Here is an 18,358-nt window from a genome sequence, read left to right as displayed (position 1 = left end):
TTTCAGTGATTGCTGTCAGAATATAGAGCCATTTAACAACACTTATTTTAACACAAAAACATTGCTGAATGTACCTTTAATTTGCATCAAATCACTTGTGCTTCCTAAATGGAAGGATTGATATCCCTGAAGTTTGACTGACTTGGTGTTATACTGTGACGATTAAGCGATTAAGTGTTCCCTTAATTTTTTAGAGCAGTGTACAGTATGACCAAACCACTAGGGCTGCCACTAACGATTATTTTCATAATCGATTCATCTGTCGATTATTTTCTCGATTAATCGATTAGTTGTTTGGTCTATAAAATGTCAGAAAATGGTAGCAAATGACGATCAGTGTTTCCCAAAGTCCAAGGTGATGCCCTCAAATGTCTTGTTTTGTCCACAACTCAAAGATAATATCAGTTTACTGTCATACAGGAGTAAAGAAACCAGAAAATATTCACATTTAAGGAGCTGGAATGGCTGAAAATGGAGGCCAATTCTATTGCCAACTCCTCTCTGCCAGCTATGTTATTTTCTAAGCAAGAGCAGCCTGGGACTTTAAGTTTTGTTGTGAAAAACTCTGTCAGAATTCTAAACCAAGTTAGGGGTTTTCTGAATCTACCGGTTGTTTCTGTCCTCACACCAATTTGTTTTAATCATTATTTTTTAGCTCCATGGTCAGACAACAACTACCATGCCTGGAGTGAGAAGGGTCTGGTTTCCATCAGAGACCTATACATAGATGGTAATTTCGCATCCTTTGATCTTCTGAAGAGGAAATTTGAGTTGCCCAACACACACTGGTTTAGACACCTACAAGTTATAAATTATGTTAGATCCAAGATTCGTGACTTTGAAGTTCTCCCAAACGAAAATGCTTTTTTTGATGTTTTATCGAGTCCCCCCCACTCCAGGCATCTTATTTCTAGATTTGTGTGTTTATTTGATGGCTGCATCAGAGCCCCCACTGAGAGGATTAAAGAGGCATGGCAGGAGGAACTTGGTGTTGAATTGTCTGAAGTTATTTGGGACAGGAGTCTATCTGTGGTGCAACTCTGCTCAATTAATAGCAGACACCAGCTGATCCAATTTAAAGTCATTCACCGTCTCCACTATTCCAAGTCTAGATTGCACAAGATCTACCCTTCTGTCTCACCACTATGTGATAGGTGTCAGGTGTTAGAGGGTACATTGTCCCATGCTTTTTGGTTTTGTGCTTCATTATCTGGTTCCCTTCAGCCGGAGGTGGAACTCGCCATCTTTGGCTGCTCGGAATCCTCTCTGCTCCTCCCTACGGCTGTGCAACAGTCTCTGACGCAGGGAATGACTGTCGCCAAGAGACTCATTCTGAGGGAGTGGAAGTCTCCCTCTACACCTTCTTTTCAGCTGTGGCTGACGGACATGATCTCGGTTATACGTATGGAGAGGCTCCGGTTTTTGTGGACAAATTCTCTTGGGAAGTTCTTGGTTATCTGGGACCCGTTTCTGGCCTATTTGGATGAGGTTAATAGCAATACGTGACTCGCATAAATTACCGGTACTTCTCATGGACCCTTTGCGTGGGTTCCCACACACATCCCTTGCAGGCACATGGGGACCTTACGTGGCTGGTAGTGCCAAGCTGTAATACTGGAATGTGAATTATGTTTGTTTTTTCTTTCTCTGTCTGAGCCTTTTGTTGTTGTTTCTGTTTTACGTCTTGAAAATTGCAAAATAAAATATATATATATATTTTAAAAAAAGTGGAATCAGAGAATTTAGACCTTTTCTATTAAATTTGTACTCAAAACGATTAATCGATTATCAAAATAGTTGTTGATTAATTCTCTGTCGATCGACTAATCGATTAATCGTGGCAGCTCTACAAACCACACAAACACAATTTACGTGTCATATATGAATGCTGTACTGTACTATACTGTACTGTGTATACTGTAAGTACAATAGCTGGTTTCGGCTACAACCTGACTTTTTTAACAGACAATTCTCCAATGTTCCTCCATGATGGAGGAGCCAGAAGTTGCTAGAACATTTGTGTCCAAACTTTATTTTCCCAGCTGGGGTCAGAACTCCATCACATGCGTGTAGGGTCCGTTGGTGTCCAGCTTCAGCACTTGTCTGTTCCCATATGTCCCGCATTTCACCGTCACTCCGGCTCCGCTCCCAGTCTGGGCCAGCAGTTCCTTCTCGCACAGCGCTGTGAAGCAGCCGTACAGCCGCATTCCCTCCTCCTTGCCGATGTTGCTGTGGTACTGCATGGCCTTGCCTGGGGGTGGGGAGGATATGACATGCATCACTGCATGTTTTACCTTGTATGACATTGTATGTGACAAATAAAGTACCCTTGAACCCTTGAACAAAAATATATCACCATTTTTTCAGGCAGGATCCCGATCCACAATCTTATCACCATTATTTTTCATGGTGCTTAAAGACTGTTTTGCAAGTTACTACACAACTAGGGCTGGGCGATATGGGCCAAACATCACATATGTCAGTATTTTTAAGATGATTGGCGACATATCTCGCTATTTTCAACAAAGAGGGCTAAATGTTCAGTTGTAATTAAGCCACATGTGAGATCATAAGATATGTCACAAGCACTTTTATTAAAACAAAACTGTGATCAAAATAAATGCAAAGAGAGGGTTTCCTTTCCTGACGCTTTCACAAAATATTTACACAATCAGATTTTTTTAAAAATATATATAAATAATCATCGGTAATGTGGATATAATGACTAAGTGGTAAAAGCAAATAATAGAACAGTGTGGTACGATATTACCATATCCAAAATCTAAGACGATGTCGATATAATATTGATATATTGCCCAGCCATAGAGACAGTCGGCATGTGTGGGAACGCCCACAAAATGTTATACGGCTGGCGTGCGAGTGGGGTAAAACCGCCGATATATCTCAATGAGCTGACTCACCAAAGGACGGTGCTGCGGCTCTAAACTACAGGTTTGGGGATTCTAGAGCAGAACACAAGACGTCTGCTCAGATGTGTGTTTACTGCGGTGGTTAAATCCCTGATTGTGTCTGCCTGGGCTGGGCTATCCGCTAAATTCTAACTTTGCTGAATGGATAGCCCCGAGTCGGGACTCGTTCTGTCAGCGAGCGGTAGCGGAAGCTAACAGAACGAGTCCCGACTCGGGGCTACTGAATGGATAGAATGGGGGATTTACCCCACCCTGACCACGCCCCCAGCCAGGCTGAGCCAGCTAACCCAGCGTCTATGACAAGCATCGCCTCAACCAATAGCCTTGCCTTTGGCCCGGCCGCCCAGCGTGGCCTGGGGCACCACCAGCAAGCTGCCCGGAAGTTCCGACACAGACACCAGCCTTCCCGAGTCAGACTCACACAGCCGCAGGTTCAACAGGGATGACACTGCAGAGGAGAGGAGAGGAGAGGAGAAGAGAACTGTAACATTTTCCAAATTAAACGCTTAGAAATGTGAGTAAAGAGAGCAAGATTAACTATTAACTATTGTGACCCACTGCCTAACCGAGCAGAAGACAGGTAGACAGACAGTCACGTAGGCAGGCAGACAGACAGGCAAGCAGACAGACAGAGGAGACAGCCAGGCAGATGGGATACAGAGACAGGAAAGGTCAAAGGTCACGGACCCATCTTTGGCAGGATGTCCTCTGTGGCTCCTTTGAAGAAGCAGATGTAAATCACCATCCCTCTGTGGATCTGAGGGACAGAAGACAGGTTCACGCTCCAGTCTGAGACTGCTGATAAAGGAATCTACCAAATCAGAGGACCACAATGGAAATAAGTCCTGGACTTTATTGTGTTTACATTACATTACGTCATTTAGCAGACGCTTTTGTCCAAAGCGACTTACAATATCACAATTTGTCAACAGTACAGAAAACCACTATGCAACACAATCAATGACAGCTAAGATACTTTGATAGACTAGCACCACTGGCGCCGGAACAAGGGGGACATGGGGACATTTTGTCCCCCTTAAAATTTGGTCCCCCTAATTTTTTTTTTTTTTTTTTTTTATCTGAGGGGGCAACTGCCCCTGACGCTTAGAGCCCACTTTACACTGTTTACACAGCCTGTGATGCTTGTTAAAGCCGTGATCGTTGTGGGATTATTACACCTGAGACAGACAGACCCAGGGATCAAGTTACAGAGAGCCCACTTTACACTGTTTACACAGCCTGTGACACTTGTTAAAGCAGTGATCATTGTGGGATTATTACACCTGAGAGACAGATAGACCTGGACTCTGTACTGCACTCACTGTCATTGGCTGCTGCTATAATCGTATACGGTTATTGTTATTTTATTTTTGTGTTGAGATGACAAGTTTTGCACTGTGTTTCGAAGTGATAATAATAATAATAATAAGTTCAGTGTTTCTGCCTGTGTTGCTGTCTGTTGTAGTGTAATATGACCTAAAGGGAGAGCAGGTCACCAAGTGAGTGAGAAAAGGAAAAATACTGAATAATTACATCACTACAGTATAATCCTAATGTTAATTTAAAATTAGATATTCATCTAAATATGGCTAAAAATCATCCAAACGTCCATAAAAACGTCAATTTTTCGTCGCCGCCCTGACGGGCGCCAAAAAGGTGGCACCCTCTGGGCGCCACGAAAGAGGAAAAAAAAAAATGTTGTGTCCCCCTTATAGACCAAATCAGCGGGATGTTTACATTTACTTCCGGGTACCCCTGGGTCCACACATTATAATGGCGGTGAACGGCACAAACTGACGTGTTGAAGACAAAAACAGACAAAGAAGACAAAAATGGTTAGTCCGTGTTGTGTTGTTGTTTAATATCATTCATAACAACACTTTCACTAACGTTAGTGGAGACCAGACTAGCTTATTTACCTGTTGGACCAGACCAGAGTAGACTTGACGCTAAATTAAATTAACGTGGCGTCGGTAGCTCTGTCTGTAACGTTAACGAGTCTGCTCTCGCCGAGAAGAGCCTGGTGACGCGAGGTTACGAGTCTGCAAAAAAACAGCGAGTTTGACAGACAAACAAACATTATTAGCTAGCTAACACTACATAAAACAAACACAGAAGAAAGGCTAGATACGTCGGACAAGCATGTTTACCAACCGTTTAACCATTTAAATTGAAAGTAGTCGGCCGAAAACAAGAGAGGGTTTGACAGCATTTATTTGACAACACGCACATTTAAACCTGCCGCCTTCCCCAAGTGGTACCCGGAAGTAAATTTGTTTACATGGTGACGTCACGGTGATTTGGTCTATAGCAAACTCGTTCCGGCGCCACTGACTAGCACCATGTAGGAAGTAGTTTGAGAAGGAATAAGTAAAAAAAAAAGTAGTTTTTTTTTTATAGATGTTAGTTCAAGAAGGGCCCAGGTGTAGCCTGAAAAGGTGAGTTTTTAGTCTCCGCCGAAAGATTGGCAGTGATTCGGCCGTTCTGACCGAAGGGGGGAGCTCATTCCACCATTGAGGGGCCAGGGACGAGAAGAGTCGCAATCGGGACGAGCGACTTTTGAGCCCACGTAGCGGTGGAGGAGCGAGGCGATCTGGACGGGTGGAGGAGCGGAGGGAGCGATGAGAAGTTTGGAACTTGACCATGGACTGCAGGTAGGAAGGGGCTGACATGTGGACTGCCCTGTAGGCCAGTACCAGTGTCTTGAATTTGATGCGAGGCGAGATGGGAAGCCAGTGAAGGTCACGGAAGAGGGGAGTGACATGAGATAATTTTGGTTGGTTGAACACCAAACGGGCTGCAGCGTTCTGGATGAGTTCTGGATGAGTGTTTAATTCCTCTGACAATGTGATACTGATGGTGTGGCCAATGAGGCCTGGATCTATTTGTATTTTAACAGCTGTCAAATAAAAATCAATCAATCACAACTATGTGTGTGTGTGTGTGTGTGTGTGTGTGTGTGTGTGTGTGTGTGTGTGTGTGTGTGTGTGTGTGTGTGTGTGTGCGTGCGCGTGCGGTACCTGAACCCACTGAGCCTCAGACTGCTCATCAGGAGGCTTCACCTGTAGTCTCGCGTGCACACACTGCTGCAGCACGACGCGCGCTGTAGTTCCTGCTACACTTCCGGCTGTATTCTCTGTCATTAGAGACAAATGTGGATGCGAAGTTGGATTCAAAAAACACTGCAAAGAGAGAGAAGTGGTCCAAATCAACTGGGCAGTGGAAAGCTCATGCTAATTACTTCCGTATTACATCCAAGGAACCTATTAAGAAGGAAAAGACATCACTCAAGTCACTCTTACTGCAAGTATAAAAAACTGAGAAACGAGGCCAATCGGCTTGGTAGGAAAGCAAAAGTAAATTAGGTAACACTTTACAATAACGTACACAAATACTGTAGTAGTTAGGTACTAGTAAACGAAGCATTAACTAGCTAATAGTTAGATAATGAGTAGCTAAGCAATAATTTGCCATTAGTCAATCACTAGTTAATCATAGTTAATGAGTAGGTAGTCATTAGTTAATGATTAGTATCTAAGTTCCTGAGTAGAGTAGTTAATCAATACTTAATGATTACTAAATGTCAGCTTGTGAATATAGTAGTTAATCATTAGTTACTGATTAGTCGGTCAGTTCCATGAGTAGAGTAGTTAATCGTTCGTTAATGATTAATAAATGTCAGTGCAAATATATTAGTTAATCATTAGTTAAGGTCACATTGTGAGTATAGTAATGAATCATTAGTTCATGATTAGTTGTTAGTTCCTTAGTAGAGTAATTACTCATTAGTTAATGGTTAGTCAATGGTCAGTTTGTGAGAGAGAGAGAGAGAGAGAGAGAGAGAGAGAGAGAGAGAGAGAGAGTGTGTGTGTGTGCGTGCGTGCGTGTGTGTGTGTGTGTGTGTGTGTGTGTGTGTGTGTGTGTGTGTGTGTGTGTGTGTGTGTGTGAGTGAGTGTGCGCGCGCGCGTGTGTTGGGGGGGGGAGGTGCAATGCGCAATTGCTGTGCGCAATGTTGACGCGCACCAAGCTAGTTTGTTACGTAGAGCAGTTAAACATGGCGCTCTGCACCTACAGCAAGCTGTCACATTTATTAAGACAATCCATCTATAAACCTTCTGTTTTACGAACAGGGGCAGAGAGACAACATGGTCTGGTGAGCTGCGCACATTTCATACGCTGTCAGGTGAGACAACGTGTCTCTCTCTCTCTCTCAATAGACTTATTTTAGCATAAGTTATCTGTATCAGTATAGCCGCTTTGTTTTGCTACAATTTGTCAAGCTAACCAGAGAAAGACAGAATGCGACCGGAAGTAACGTTTAGGTGATTTAATGTTAAGGTGATTTAGCCTTAAAACAAAGTGGACCAAGATCTAAAAGTATTGCGGTGTTCATAACTTATTTTTTCGGGGGAAGGGGGGGGGGGAATTAAATACTGTAGATTCATGGTCACTCCTTCCAGCTGTTCCCCATCCACAAAAACCGTTTTAATGCGATCAGCGTTTTAGTTTGAAAGTACTGACTGTTCTGCCATTATTGCTGGCTTGACACTTACATGTTTACAGTGCTATTGAAGCACAGAATATCAGAATATCAGAGAGCAGTCTATATAGCTTGTAATGTTAATATCGGTTATTTAGTAAGTTCCTTAAAAAACAGACAGTTCATACACATTTCTACACAACAGAGAATTAGAAACCAATTTAAATCTAAAAATCTGACTTAGTTTTACAACTTTCAATAATAAACAGGTTGATTTTGCCAGCTGTGTTTCTTTATTTTGAGTTGTAAATTTAGCTTATTTTTTTACTCATATCTGTAGAAGATGATGGAGGAATAAAAGGCAAACTGGTGGTTATAAAAGCAGGTTACATCACCCAAATAATGTGATGTAACGTTCATCCCATTGAACTGAATGGTGATGTTAGGCTATAGGGCTGGACAAAATAGTTGAAATCAATATCATGATAAGCATAATGATTCTTCTCTATCAATATATCGATGTTCCCTGTACTAAACTAATATGGTTCATTTATGCAAAATCACTTTAAATAATCAAATTAACGTTAATTTCATTAGTAATGTTGTTAGGTGTGATTAGTTTGACATTGTCAAACTAAACAGAAATTCTCAAATAATATTCTTATCATACCTCATTTTATCAGAGTTTGCTCCAGGAATGTGTGTCGCGATATTAAAATATTTTCATATCATCACGATATGATCCCACTGAACGCCAATAAACAATAGCCTAATATTGTTTTATCGCCCGGTCCTATTGTAGGTGTTTTGTCATTTTCAACATTTAAATTAAATGCCCTCATTATCATTGGTTTAGACAGCTGAAGTACGTCATGTGATATCCACAAATCAGCATACCATCACCATACGATTCCACTGAAAGACAATAAATGATAATATATAACTTTTTATCGCCTAGCCCAAATTGGAACAGCAACCTCCCAGTCTCTTCCAAACCTGCAGGTTGTTGTTGTTTACTTTCTGCATTGTTGTTGTTGTGATGTCAGCGGTCGGTGGACAGCAAAGCTTTGCAGGAGAGACAGAGGCAGCAGATGGCCAGAGGTTTGCCCAAACAGAAACCCATCTCTGGGATCAAGCAGGTCATCGTCGTGGCGTCGGGGAAAGGAGGCGTCGGCAAATCCACCACTGCAGGTAAACCTTTGCGGCCATCACTTGAAAGTCGTGAACTCGTGTTGACGACACTGGAAGTCGTCTACACGACATGCTTGGCATTCAAGTGGTCACGATGTGAGTGAATGAATGAATGAATGAATTTTATTATGGATAATGCAGACAAACATCCAAGGGATAACATGAAAAGTGTTACACTTATTTCCATCATGGTCCCTGATCTTAACACATTGAGTGCCAAGGACGTCTGTGGAAGTCCTAAAAATAAGTAACGAGAAGTGCCAGGGACGTCTGTGGACGTCCCAATATCATAATTCATATTATTCCATAATTCTGCTGTTTAAGGTCGTACCCAGCCAGTGAGCATGAATCCCTTCAAGGGATCACACGGCGCCACCTTAAAAATCTACACGGCAGCTGCGCCACCTTAAAACCTTGGCGCTCAGATCCTTTCCTTTGTGCAGGAGAAAGCCGTGATCAAAGAGAAACCGATGCATGCTGCAGCCAGAGCCATATAGATTGCTCTGTCTGCAGCTGACAGTTGGCTGCGATCCGCGCCCACAACTGAGCTCCTCTGCCTCTGTCTATCTGTCTGCATATAGTTTCTCCACACGATTACCCGCCAGAAAGGCAGCACCCGACGCCGAACGGCCAAACCTTTTCCTGCAGTCCCGTTTGGCATTTCCTTGTCGCGCTGGGATCCGCCCGGGAGCCGCCGTCAGCCGCCCGGCGCAAAAACGGAGGCTCCGAAAATAGACTGGGTGCGTGTGGGGAGGAGTTTGCAGCTCAGGGGGGGAGAGGGGGGGAGAGGGGGGTGGGGCACGCAGGCTGCACAGAACTACACCACGTCACTACATCAGAAAATATTAGCTAGAGTCAGTGAATGTGCTTGAAATGCTGCATTTCACAAAAAGCTGAATATCTCAGCTTATAATTTGAAAACTGTCTTTTTGCTCAAAACAGCCTATCTTCTCCGGCTCATAACTAAAGAACGGAAAATGGTATCAATAAACTTTTTTTTGCAGATGATAGAACAGGGTCTCCTCGTTCTTTGTGTGTGTTCGGTGTTTACATAGTAATATCACACAATATTCTGTGGGCCTCGAGAAATCACTGAAAACGCTCTGAAACTCTGGCACTGGGAGCTTCCGTTCTCCAAAAGTGGCTGGCACTCAATGTGTTAAGAACATGACATACAGTAATATAAAAGCATCAGATAAAACAATACAAATCAGACAAAGGATAAACGGAACTTGAGATTAAAACAAACATACCATAAAACAAAGATAAAAACAATAAAAGGAACTAGAAATTAAAACAAACATACCATAAAACGACGGGGGACTCTACTCGTATTTTATCCTAGTTTACTCATCAAAAAAATGTTTTAAAGGTTTTTAAAACCATTCAGGGACTTTGCCAGCCTGATTTCGTTGGGGATTTTGTTCCACTCTTCCCCCCCAGAATAGAGGAACGTGCTTCTTCCTACTTTGCTCTTCAAATTAGGCAATTTCAGATCTGCTACACTGGCTATTGTGTTCCGGCTATGGATGTCCCGGACATATTGGAAGTACTTGTTGAAATAGTTGGGGCAACCGTCATGTAATATTTTATAAACCATGACAAGTTTCAGCTGTTGGACTCTGTTTTCAACTGGGAGCCAATTCAACTCTTTGAAGTGGGATGGGCCAATGTGCGTTCTTGTGCTGAGACCAAGGATGACCCTCATGAGTTTGTTTTGCGCTTTTTGGAGTTTGTCTTTAGATTTTTTTGTTATGCCACTGTACCAGTATAAACAGGTGTACCGTAAATTCCGGACTATAAGGCGCACCGGTGTATAAGCCGCACCTGCAAAGTTGACTGTTTTTTACATATATAAGCCGCACCGGACTATAAGCCGCGGGTGTTTTAATGGTATTTTTTTTTATTTTTTTTATTGTGTTTTAATGTTTAATTACCATATGTAAGGGTTCATGCACAGAGGGGATTGTCGGGAAAGAGATGGCTGTTTGAGGAAGCTCCCATTTATTAACATTTCAACAAAACAACATAACACAACACCACCTGTGTTTCTTTTTTACAGTGCACACAGTGTCATACAGTGTCATACAGTGTGGTGAAAAGAGGGCAAGAGAGGAAATTAAAACAGAAGTGGATTTATAGTTAGAAAGAGTGCTAAAAAAGAGAGATTTTTTTTTTTTTTTTTTTTTTTTTTGGAAAAAATCCATAGATAAGCCGCACCGTTATATAAACCGCAGGGGCCAAAAAAGGCCAAAAAATGGGAAAAAAGGTGCGGCTTATAGTCCGGAATTTACGGTAGTCATAGTGGCATTGAATTAAGGACGTAGCTAAAGTCCTCATTGTCTTCCTGTCCAGGAACTTGGATATTCTTGCTAAATATTTAGTCTTTGCATGAATTTTACCCGTGACGGAGAAGGCCATGGCTTCACTCGTCATACACTGATCAAGTTGGCTTCCTAGATACGTTACACAATCCTTATCCTGTAAGATGACACCATTACATTCTGCCGAGAGACTGGGTTTGTTCCTTAGTTTAAACTTTGAACCAAAAACAATACATTCAGACTTTCCAAGATGCAGGGACAGTTTGTTGTCACACAGCCAGCTGCTTACTTTTTGTAGCTGATCACCCAGAGATGTTCTAACTGCTTCCAGGGAGTCTCCAGTTACCAGCAGAGCGGAATCATCCGCGTACAGAAATAAAGGACATGTACATGCAGCCTCCATATCATTTATATACAGTAAAAATAATAAAGGGCCGATTATGCTGCCCTGGGGTACGCCGCAAGTAAGGACCATGGGTTCTGATAGAGTGCCCCCTACTGCCACCACTTGTGTTCTACCCGTGAGGTATGCCTTTATAAGCACCAGGGCCTCTTTGCTAAATCCCATAGCATTTAATTTATACAGCAGTATGCAGTGGTTTACCGTGTCAAATGCTTTTTGCAGATCGAGCATTGCCATACCACAGTATTTTCCACAATCTATTTCCCTTTTAATGAAGTCGGTTAAGTAAACCAGGCACGTCTCTGTAGAATAGGACTGCCGAAAACCAGATTGAAAGTAAAAAAGAATGTTACATCGATTTACATAGGTCAAGATCTGTTCATACAATACCTTCTCCAGGATTTTGCTAAGTATACATAGAATAGACACAGGCCTGTAATTGCTTTGGTCTACCTTGCTGCCCTTTTTGTAAAGAGCAGTTACCTTGGCTTTTTTGGTCTCATTTGGGATTACAGATTGGGATATTGACAGGTTAATAATGTGTGTATGGTGTAATCACTTCTGCCGCATCCTTTAAGAACTTCGCTGGAATGGCATCTAAACCAGTAGCTTTGTTCGGATCTAGGTCCTTAAGAAGTTTAAAAGTGGTCTCATCCGTTATATAAGTAAAGGAGAACTGCCCCTCAACTATTCCCCTAGACTCATAGTAGTTAACCACGTGTGGTTCCCCAAACTCCCCTGTACCAGTGGGGAGTTGTTGGACCAAGTTGTTGGCTATGGTGGTGAAGAACTCATTAAAGCTGTCAGCCACCATAGCTTCGTCACAGCTAATAGCTCCATTTATACTTAGGCCGATCTTATTTCCCTTATTTTTAGCCTTTTCCTTCATCCCGAGGGGCTTCAGGGTTGATTCCGTGAAAATGTCGGAAGCGTTGCCTCTTTTAAAATCACTCAGTGTTTGATCTCTGAGTTTGATGGTGTCCAGGATTTCGGAGCTCATCCAGGGCTGAGACCTTTGCTTTATTCTAACCTCTTTGCTGGGGGCTACATTATCTAGTGCCTGGAGGAAGCTGCTCTGGAATTGGTTCCAGGCTGTGTCTCTGGTGGTCTGTAGAGTGCACCAATTAGCAGGGGTTTGGTTTTGGGCAATAAAATATCCACCCAAACAGCCTCAATAAGGGCGTGGTCAAGGTCGGGTCTAACATTAAAACACAGGTTGGAGTTAATAAAAATACAGACTCCGCCACCGTGACGGTTCCTGTCCTTCCTTATTACAGAGTAGCCCTCAATTTCACTTTCACTGTCGCTAATGGAACTGTCTAGCCAGGTTTCCGAGAAGGTTATTACTCCAACTTTTTTTGATGCAAATAATAACCTTATTTCGTCCATTTTATTTATAAGGCTTCTTACGTTGAGATGTGTGACGTGCAGTCCTCTCGAAGAGAACAGTTTGTCCATGGTGTCCACAGCAGAATTCGGGCCGGTCCCTGTTGGAACGGGTTCACTGAGAATCCGCTGTTGACCGTTGCTCTCCGAACGCCGTGAACGATGAGCTGTGCCGGGGGCCACCGGAGCTGGTGGGCCGGACTCCACCGGCTTTGGCACGCTGGGGATCCGCTGCTGACCACTGGTCTCCAAACGCCGGGGACGCTGAGCTGGACCAGGGGCCTCCGGAGCTGGTGGGCCGGGCTCTGTTGGCACGGACTCGCAGGGGATCCGCTGGTGACCGCCGGTCTCCGAACGCCGGGAGCGCAAGGCTGGACCAAGGACCTCCGCAGCCGCTGGGCTGATCCTAGCCAGGACGCCGGGCGGCGTGATGATGGACGGCACGATGGGACCCTCTGCAGTTCTAGCCTGGAGCGGGTCCGGTACGGGCCCATGGAGACCGAAAATCCACCGGAACACCGGAGGAGGCAGGTGAAGAAGGTCCAGCCACCTGTTGCTGCCGGTTTGTTGTGTTAGCTGGGGTGGGAGCCATGCTAACTGATGGTGGTTGATTGCTAACGGCCTGTTAGCGCCAACGCTATCATGAAGTTCTGCAGTGTTGTTTATTTGCGATGCCTCTATCCTGCTGTTGATCGGCCCGGGGCACTGGTGTATGTCCCCGGATAGCAGGAGGCAGAGAGTTATAATCAGCTGGCATGCCTTAACGGATCTGGTGGGTAGTTTTGATTTGCGTTTGTCCCGGTTGGGATTACCGTTGTTGTGGAGAGATGCTAACGTGCTGGCTAGTACAGCTTTGCCAAGGCCAAAGTGTTTCACTTGTTTATCATCGGAGCAATCGTAGAAAACGGGAAAGGTACAATAAATAAATAAACACGTAGGTGAGCAGGGCAAGTGAAACCCCCAGGCCACCCACCATCGTGGGTGGCAGAGAATTCCGCTCTGTATCAGAGAGTTCGGCTCTATGGGCTACAGGCTAGTAGCTAGCTTGTCCGAGTGCTGCTACTGCTATGTGCTAGCAGTTAGCAGTTGCTAGCAGTAGTCGGACTCGGCTCAATGGAGGGTTCCGCTCTATAATTAGAGTGTTCGGCTCTTTACCCGTCTCCGTGCTGCAGATCCGGGCTAAAGGCGAGCCCCACTGCAGGCACTGCAGGCTTTCCAGGCTCTGGTTGTCCTCAGAGAGTTCCTGGCTCTTGTGCTGAAAAAGTCCACTCGATCCGTGTGCTACTCCAATAGTTCGCCTAGCTGCAGGCTAAGGCTAGCCAACCCAGCCGGGCAGCTACCGTTAGCAAACACAGATAGTTGAAACAAAAGCAATGGAAGGTCTCATTCGGGAGCTTTCACGCGCACGTGAGCATGTGCAGTTGACTAGAAGCCACGGAGGCTAACAAATTAGCTAACGCTAGCTAGCGAGTGGCTAACTACATTAATTCAGGAAATGCAAAGGCATAATGACAGAGGAAAAAAGATAAGACTGTTGAGAATATCAAACAAGTTCTTCAGACATATTATAAAATGACTATGAAAAGCTCTATACAGCTAAAATGACAATATATTTACTTTCCATCCACGTCTATGGCTTTTGCCATTATCGGGAAATGTCACAAGACACGTCACAAGTCGTGAACTCGAAGCGCTCAGAAAAGTTCCACCAAACATGTGAATACCACATGAGGGGGCGTTCATATCGACTATATGTGGGATTCAGGATGAAGAAGACTAAAGTTCAGGAAGGGTTTTTCGTGTTAACCATTTCATTTTAACTACATGTATTGTGAGTTGCAGTTCAACGCATTTGATCTCTCTCTCTCTCTCTCTCTCTCTCTCTCTCTCTCTCTCTCTCTCTCTCTCTCTTTCTGCAGTTAATTTGGCTCTTGGACTGACAGCCAATGATCCGGTAAGGTTCAGCAGTTTCTCCTCTCTTGCTTGTGTCATTTCCTGTCTTTCAGTCAGTTTGGATCAGTTTACATCAGGAAGCAGCGGCGCCAACTTGCACCACAGATTTTTCACCTACATGGCTGACACACACTTCCTCTTCATCTTAGCAGGTTATAGATCAGTTCCTATGTTGTTGTTTTCATAGGATTTGATTGATAATAAATAAAATAAAAACATGAAAAACACCAGCCAGTCCTTAAAAGCCTCCCTCCAGTCAGTTTTTCCTACCTGTTTCACCGTTGGTCTTCTATGAAAATGTACATGCACACGCGCTGTCTCAACACACGTCACCATTTGTGCCAAAGAGTTTACATTGATAAGAACCGAAGCCTAATAGTTTGTTCCACTCCAACATAATGACTGCAGGCGCTGTTGTAAAAGAAGCTGAACAGCATCTTGTCTTCAGTAAACTCTTTGTCTTCAATACAACGGAAGTGGGTGGCCATACTGTCTCCGGTCATATCTGTAAAAAACGTTATTTTAGAAGCCAAAATATTGCTTATTGTCAACAAATTGGCCAACAGATATCAACGCTTATGGGCTTTATGGAAGCCTAACTCGAAGTGGTTAAAAGTGACTATTGCAGCGTTTTGAGCCTTGTGAACACTTAGCAAAGGTAGCTGATGGGCTAACAGCTAGCTAACGCCAGAGGCTAAATGCCAGCTATTTACTGTGACTGCATACTGTACTGTAATGCAGGGGTTCCCTTGGATTGGATATGAAACGCATAGTGCACTGCATAGTTAGTTTGGATACAGTATCAAATACACACTGCGTATTTTCCTCGCATGAAGATAATATGAAAACATTAACTCACCGATGTGTCTCCCACAGCGTTTATTTTTTTCTCTTTCTCTCTCATGTCTGTGAGACGTTATGTTTCTTCAGATCAGATCGATAGCCTACATTTCATTGTGGATGGCCACAAGATAGAAATGTGTTTGCAACACTTTATGATTTCACTTAGTCGTCTTTTTTACTACAGAAAAGAGGTGTGCACTTTATAACCCGATGTGCAAATTAACCGATCCAGCGTGGGGTCTTTTTAATGCGTGCTGGAAAAAAGCACAATGTTTAATGATCCTCTCCTTGCTCCTGTCTTTTTACTTTCACTTTGACGCTGCCGCTCCCTCTCTTTAATGCATGCTATAGGTCTGTGTGTGTGTGTGTGTGTGTGTGTGTGTGTTGTGTGTGTGTGTGTGTGTGTGTGTGTGTGTGTGTGTGTGTGTGTGTGTGTGTGGAGAGAGTGAGCAAGAGAGCTCTCTCTCGCTCGCTCTCTGTCTATCTCTCTTTTTCTCTCTCTCTCTGTCCCTGCAGAATCATATAGCTTTGTAGTGGCCGGCAGCAAAATGCTTTGCGGACCAACACCGGTCTGGGGCCCGGTGGTTGGGAACCACTGCTGTAATGTACGTTATTATGTGAAATTGTGAATATCATACTTCACTCTAGGGCTGTGAATCTTCGCTGGCCTCACGATTCAATTAGATTACGATTCAGAGGGCTACGATTCGATTATAAAACGATTATCGAATTGAATCGATGCATCACTTTTTTCCCCAATACATGATTTATTTTTTCTCACTTTCTTTTTTCTTACTGTGTGGCTACTTTTAAAATAAAGTGCATTGTATTATGATCCATAATTAAAATAAACAAATGCATTTACTTCCATTATCTTTTATTAATACAAATGCTGCCCTACGTTACAAGAGTTAGGGTTCCAAGCATGCAGGAAAGCCACAGTAAAAGCGGAGAGCGCAGAAGAAGAAGCACAAGCTGTACTGACGTTAAGAGCCTGGTGACACAAGGTTATTAAGAAGAAGAAGCACAAGCTTTACTGACATTAAGTTGTAATAAAGAACGAGTCAAAACACATCACCTGACTGGGAATCTATCATGTACCACAAGCAGAACCTTGATGATGCGACAGGACACAAAATAACAGGCTGGACACCATTGATTCCACCGGAGCTAAGTTCAACACTTGATAAGCAAAAGTGCTAAGGCTTGACACTACTCTGTCTGCAGTCTCTCTCTTGTAGCCCTGCATGCAGGGTGGACGTAGCCTGCGTAAACCCAGCCCCCAGTGACCTGCTCTCAGGCTCACCCTGCTTACAGTCACAAAGGCTAGTGACTGGGAACTGAGAGAGCAGGTCACGTGGGGGCTGGGTTTACCTAGGCTAGGGTGGACGTATCTCCGCAACAGTAACTCTCTCTCTCCCTTTCTGTCTCCCTCCCTCCTCCCTCCCTCTCTCTCTCTGTGTCTGCCCCTCTCTCTGTCTCTCTCTCGGTCCCCCTCTCTCTCTCCCTTTCTGTCTCCCTCCCTCCCTCCCCCCTCTCTCTGTCTGTCTCTCTCTGTGTCTGTCGCTCTCCCTTTCTCTGTCTCCCTCCCTCCCCCCCTCTCTCTGTGTCTGTCTCTCTCTCTGTCCCTCTCTCTCTCCCTTTCTCTGTCTACCTCCCTCCCTCCCTCCCTCTCTCTGTGTCTGCCCCTCTCTCTGTCTCTCTCTCGGTCCCCCTCTCTCTCTCCCTTTCTGTCTCCCTCCCTCCCTCCCCCTCTCTCTCTGTGTCTGTCTCTCTCTGTGTCTGTCCCTCTCTCTCTCTCTGTCTCTCTCAGTCTAAGTCAGTGGGTGTGTTAGATGCTGATATCTACGGTCCGTCGATTCCCAAGCTGATGAACCTGAAGGGAAACCCGGAGCTCACTGACAGTATGCCTCATTCTATAACTTTATATGATTATGATTATGATTATGAGTATGATTGTTGTTATTATTATTATAATAATTATTATTGTTATGATTGTTATGATTATTATAGTTGTTGTTATATCAGTTTGGGAAGACATTTGTAACTCTTTATATCAGTTTGACATTTGTTACTGTTTAATAATTAAGATTGCATTGATAAAGATGAATATAGGGATAATCAGTGAGAGGGCATTGGGGGAGACGGTGAAGCAACAAGTGCAAAGTTCAGGTGAATAACGTTAGCAGCAAGTTTGCATAATCCTATAATGAACAGGATTGACAGTGGTTGTCAAGGTGGGGTCCGGGGACTTCCAGGGGGTCCCCAGTAAAGTCATGAATTGTTAACCTTCACCATTATTTAAAGCCTCATTCTGTAGTTTTACTATTTGGGGAAACTGCGCCCCTCTTTGTACATTCAGCTATCAGCCTTATTTTACTGTTTCAATTTGTACTCTCTAGTCTCTACTTTGCTTTCTGAAGTCTAACTGGTTAGCTGAAAAAAAATCCAAATTTCCACAAAAGTTGTTGTCTCGACTTGTTTCAGCGAGAGAAGTAGCTAATCATGCCACTAATCGCTAATGTGAGAATGCTGTTTGTGGACTACAGCTCAGCATTCAACACCATAGTACCCTCCAGGTTGGTCAGCAAGCTCAAGGATCTAAGCCTGAACACAGCACTGTGTGACTGGATCCTGGACGTTCTGACAGACCGCCACCAGGTGGTGAAAGTGGACAACCATATCTCCTCCCCACTGACCATCAGGGCTGTGTCTCCAGCCCCTTCTGGTACGACCTCTACACCCACGACTGCATGGCGACACAGACCTCAAACACCATTGTGAAGTTTGCAGATGACACAGCAGTTGTGGGGCTGATCTTCAATGGCGATGAGATGGCCTACAGGAA

At 43.9% G+C, this 18,358-nt stretch overlaps 2 protein-coding genes across 2 annotated transcripts in view; one reads left to right on the top strand and one right to left on the bottom strand.

The window, feature by feature from the left end:
• Nucleotides 1-2,048: 2,048 nt before the first annotated feature.
• Nucleotides 2,049-6,073, bottom strand: dtd2 (D-aminoacyl-tRNA deacylase 2; the record flags this gene model as incomplete). The annotated part of the gene is made up of 4 exons (XM_083634430.1): nt 2,049-2,251; nt 3,259-3,378; nt 3,618-3,687; nt 5,951-6,073. The coding sequence occupies 4 exons, from the start codon at nt 6,071-6,073 to the stop codon at nt 2,049-2,051; spliced, it is 516 nt and encodes a 171-aa protein (XP_083490556.1).
• A 911-nt stretch (nt 6,074-6,984) lies between these two features.
• The window catches only part of nubpl (nucleotide binding protein-like), a gene marked incomplete at its 5' end in the record, with an annotated part of 34,439 nt that continues 23,065 nt past the window's right edge, over nt 6,985-18,358 (top strand). Inside the window, 4 exons of the mRNA XM_083633641.1 lie at nt 6,985-7,113; nt 8,457-8,601; nt 14,634-14,668; nt 17,324-17,414. Of these exons, the coding sequence (XP_083489767.1) occupies nt 6,985-7,113; nt 8,457-8,601; nt 14,634-14,668; nt 17,324-17,414 (400 nt within the window). The remainder of the gene's footprint in view (nt 7,114-8,456; nt 8,602-14,633; nt 14,669-17,323; nt 17,415-18,358) is intronic.

The sequence above is a fragment of the Poromitra crassiceps genome (assembly GCF_964638095.1).
Source record: "Poromitra crassiceps genome assembly, chromosome: 3".
NCBI classification, from domain to species: domain Eukaryota; kingdom Metazoa; phylum Chordata; class Actinopteri; order Beryciformes; family Melamphaidae; genus Poromitra; species Poromitra crassiceps.
The sequence above is the reverse complement of the archived record's forward strand: the minus strand, read 5'-3'. Positions and strand labels throughout refer to the sequence as shown.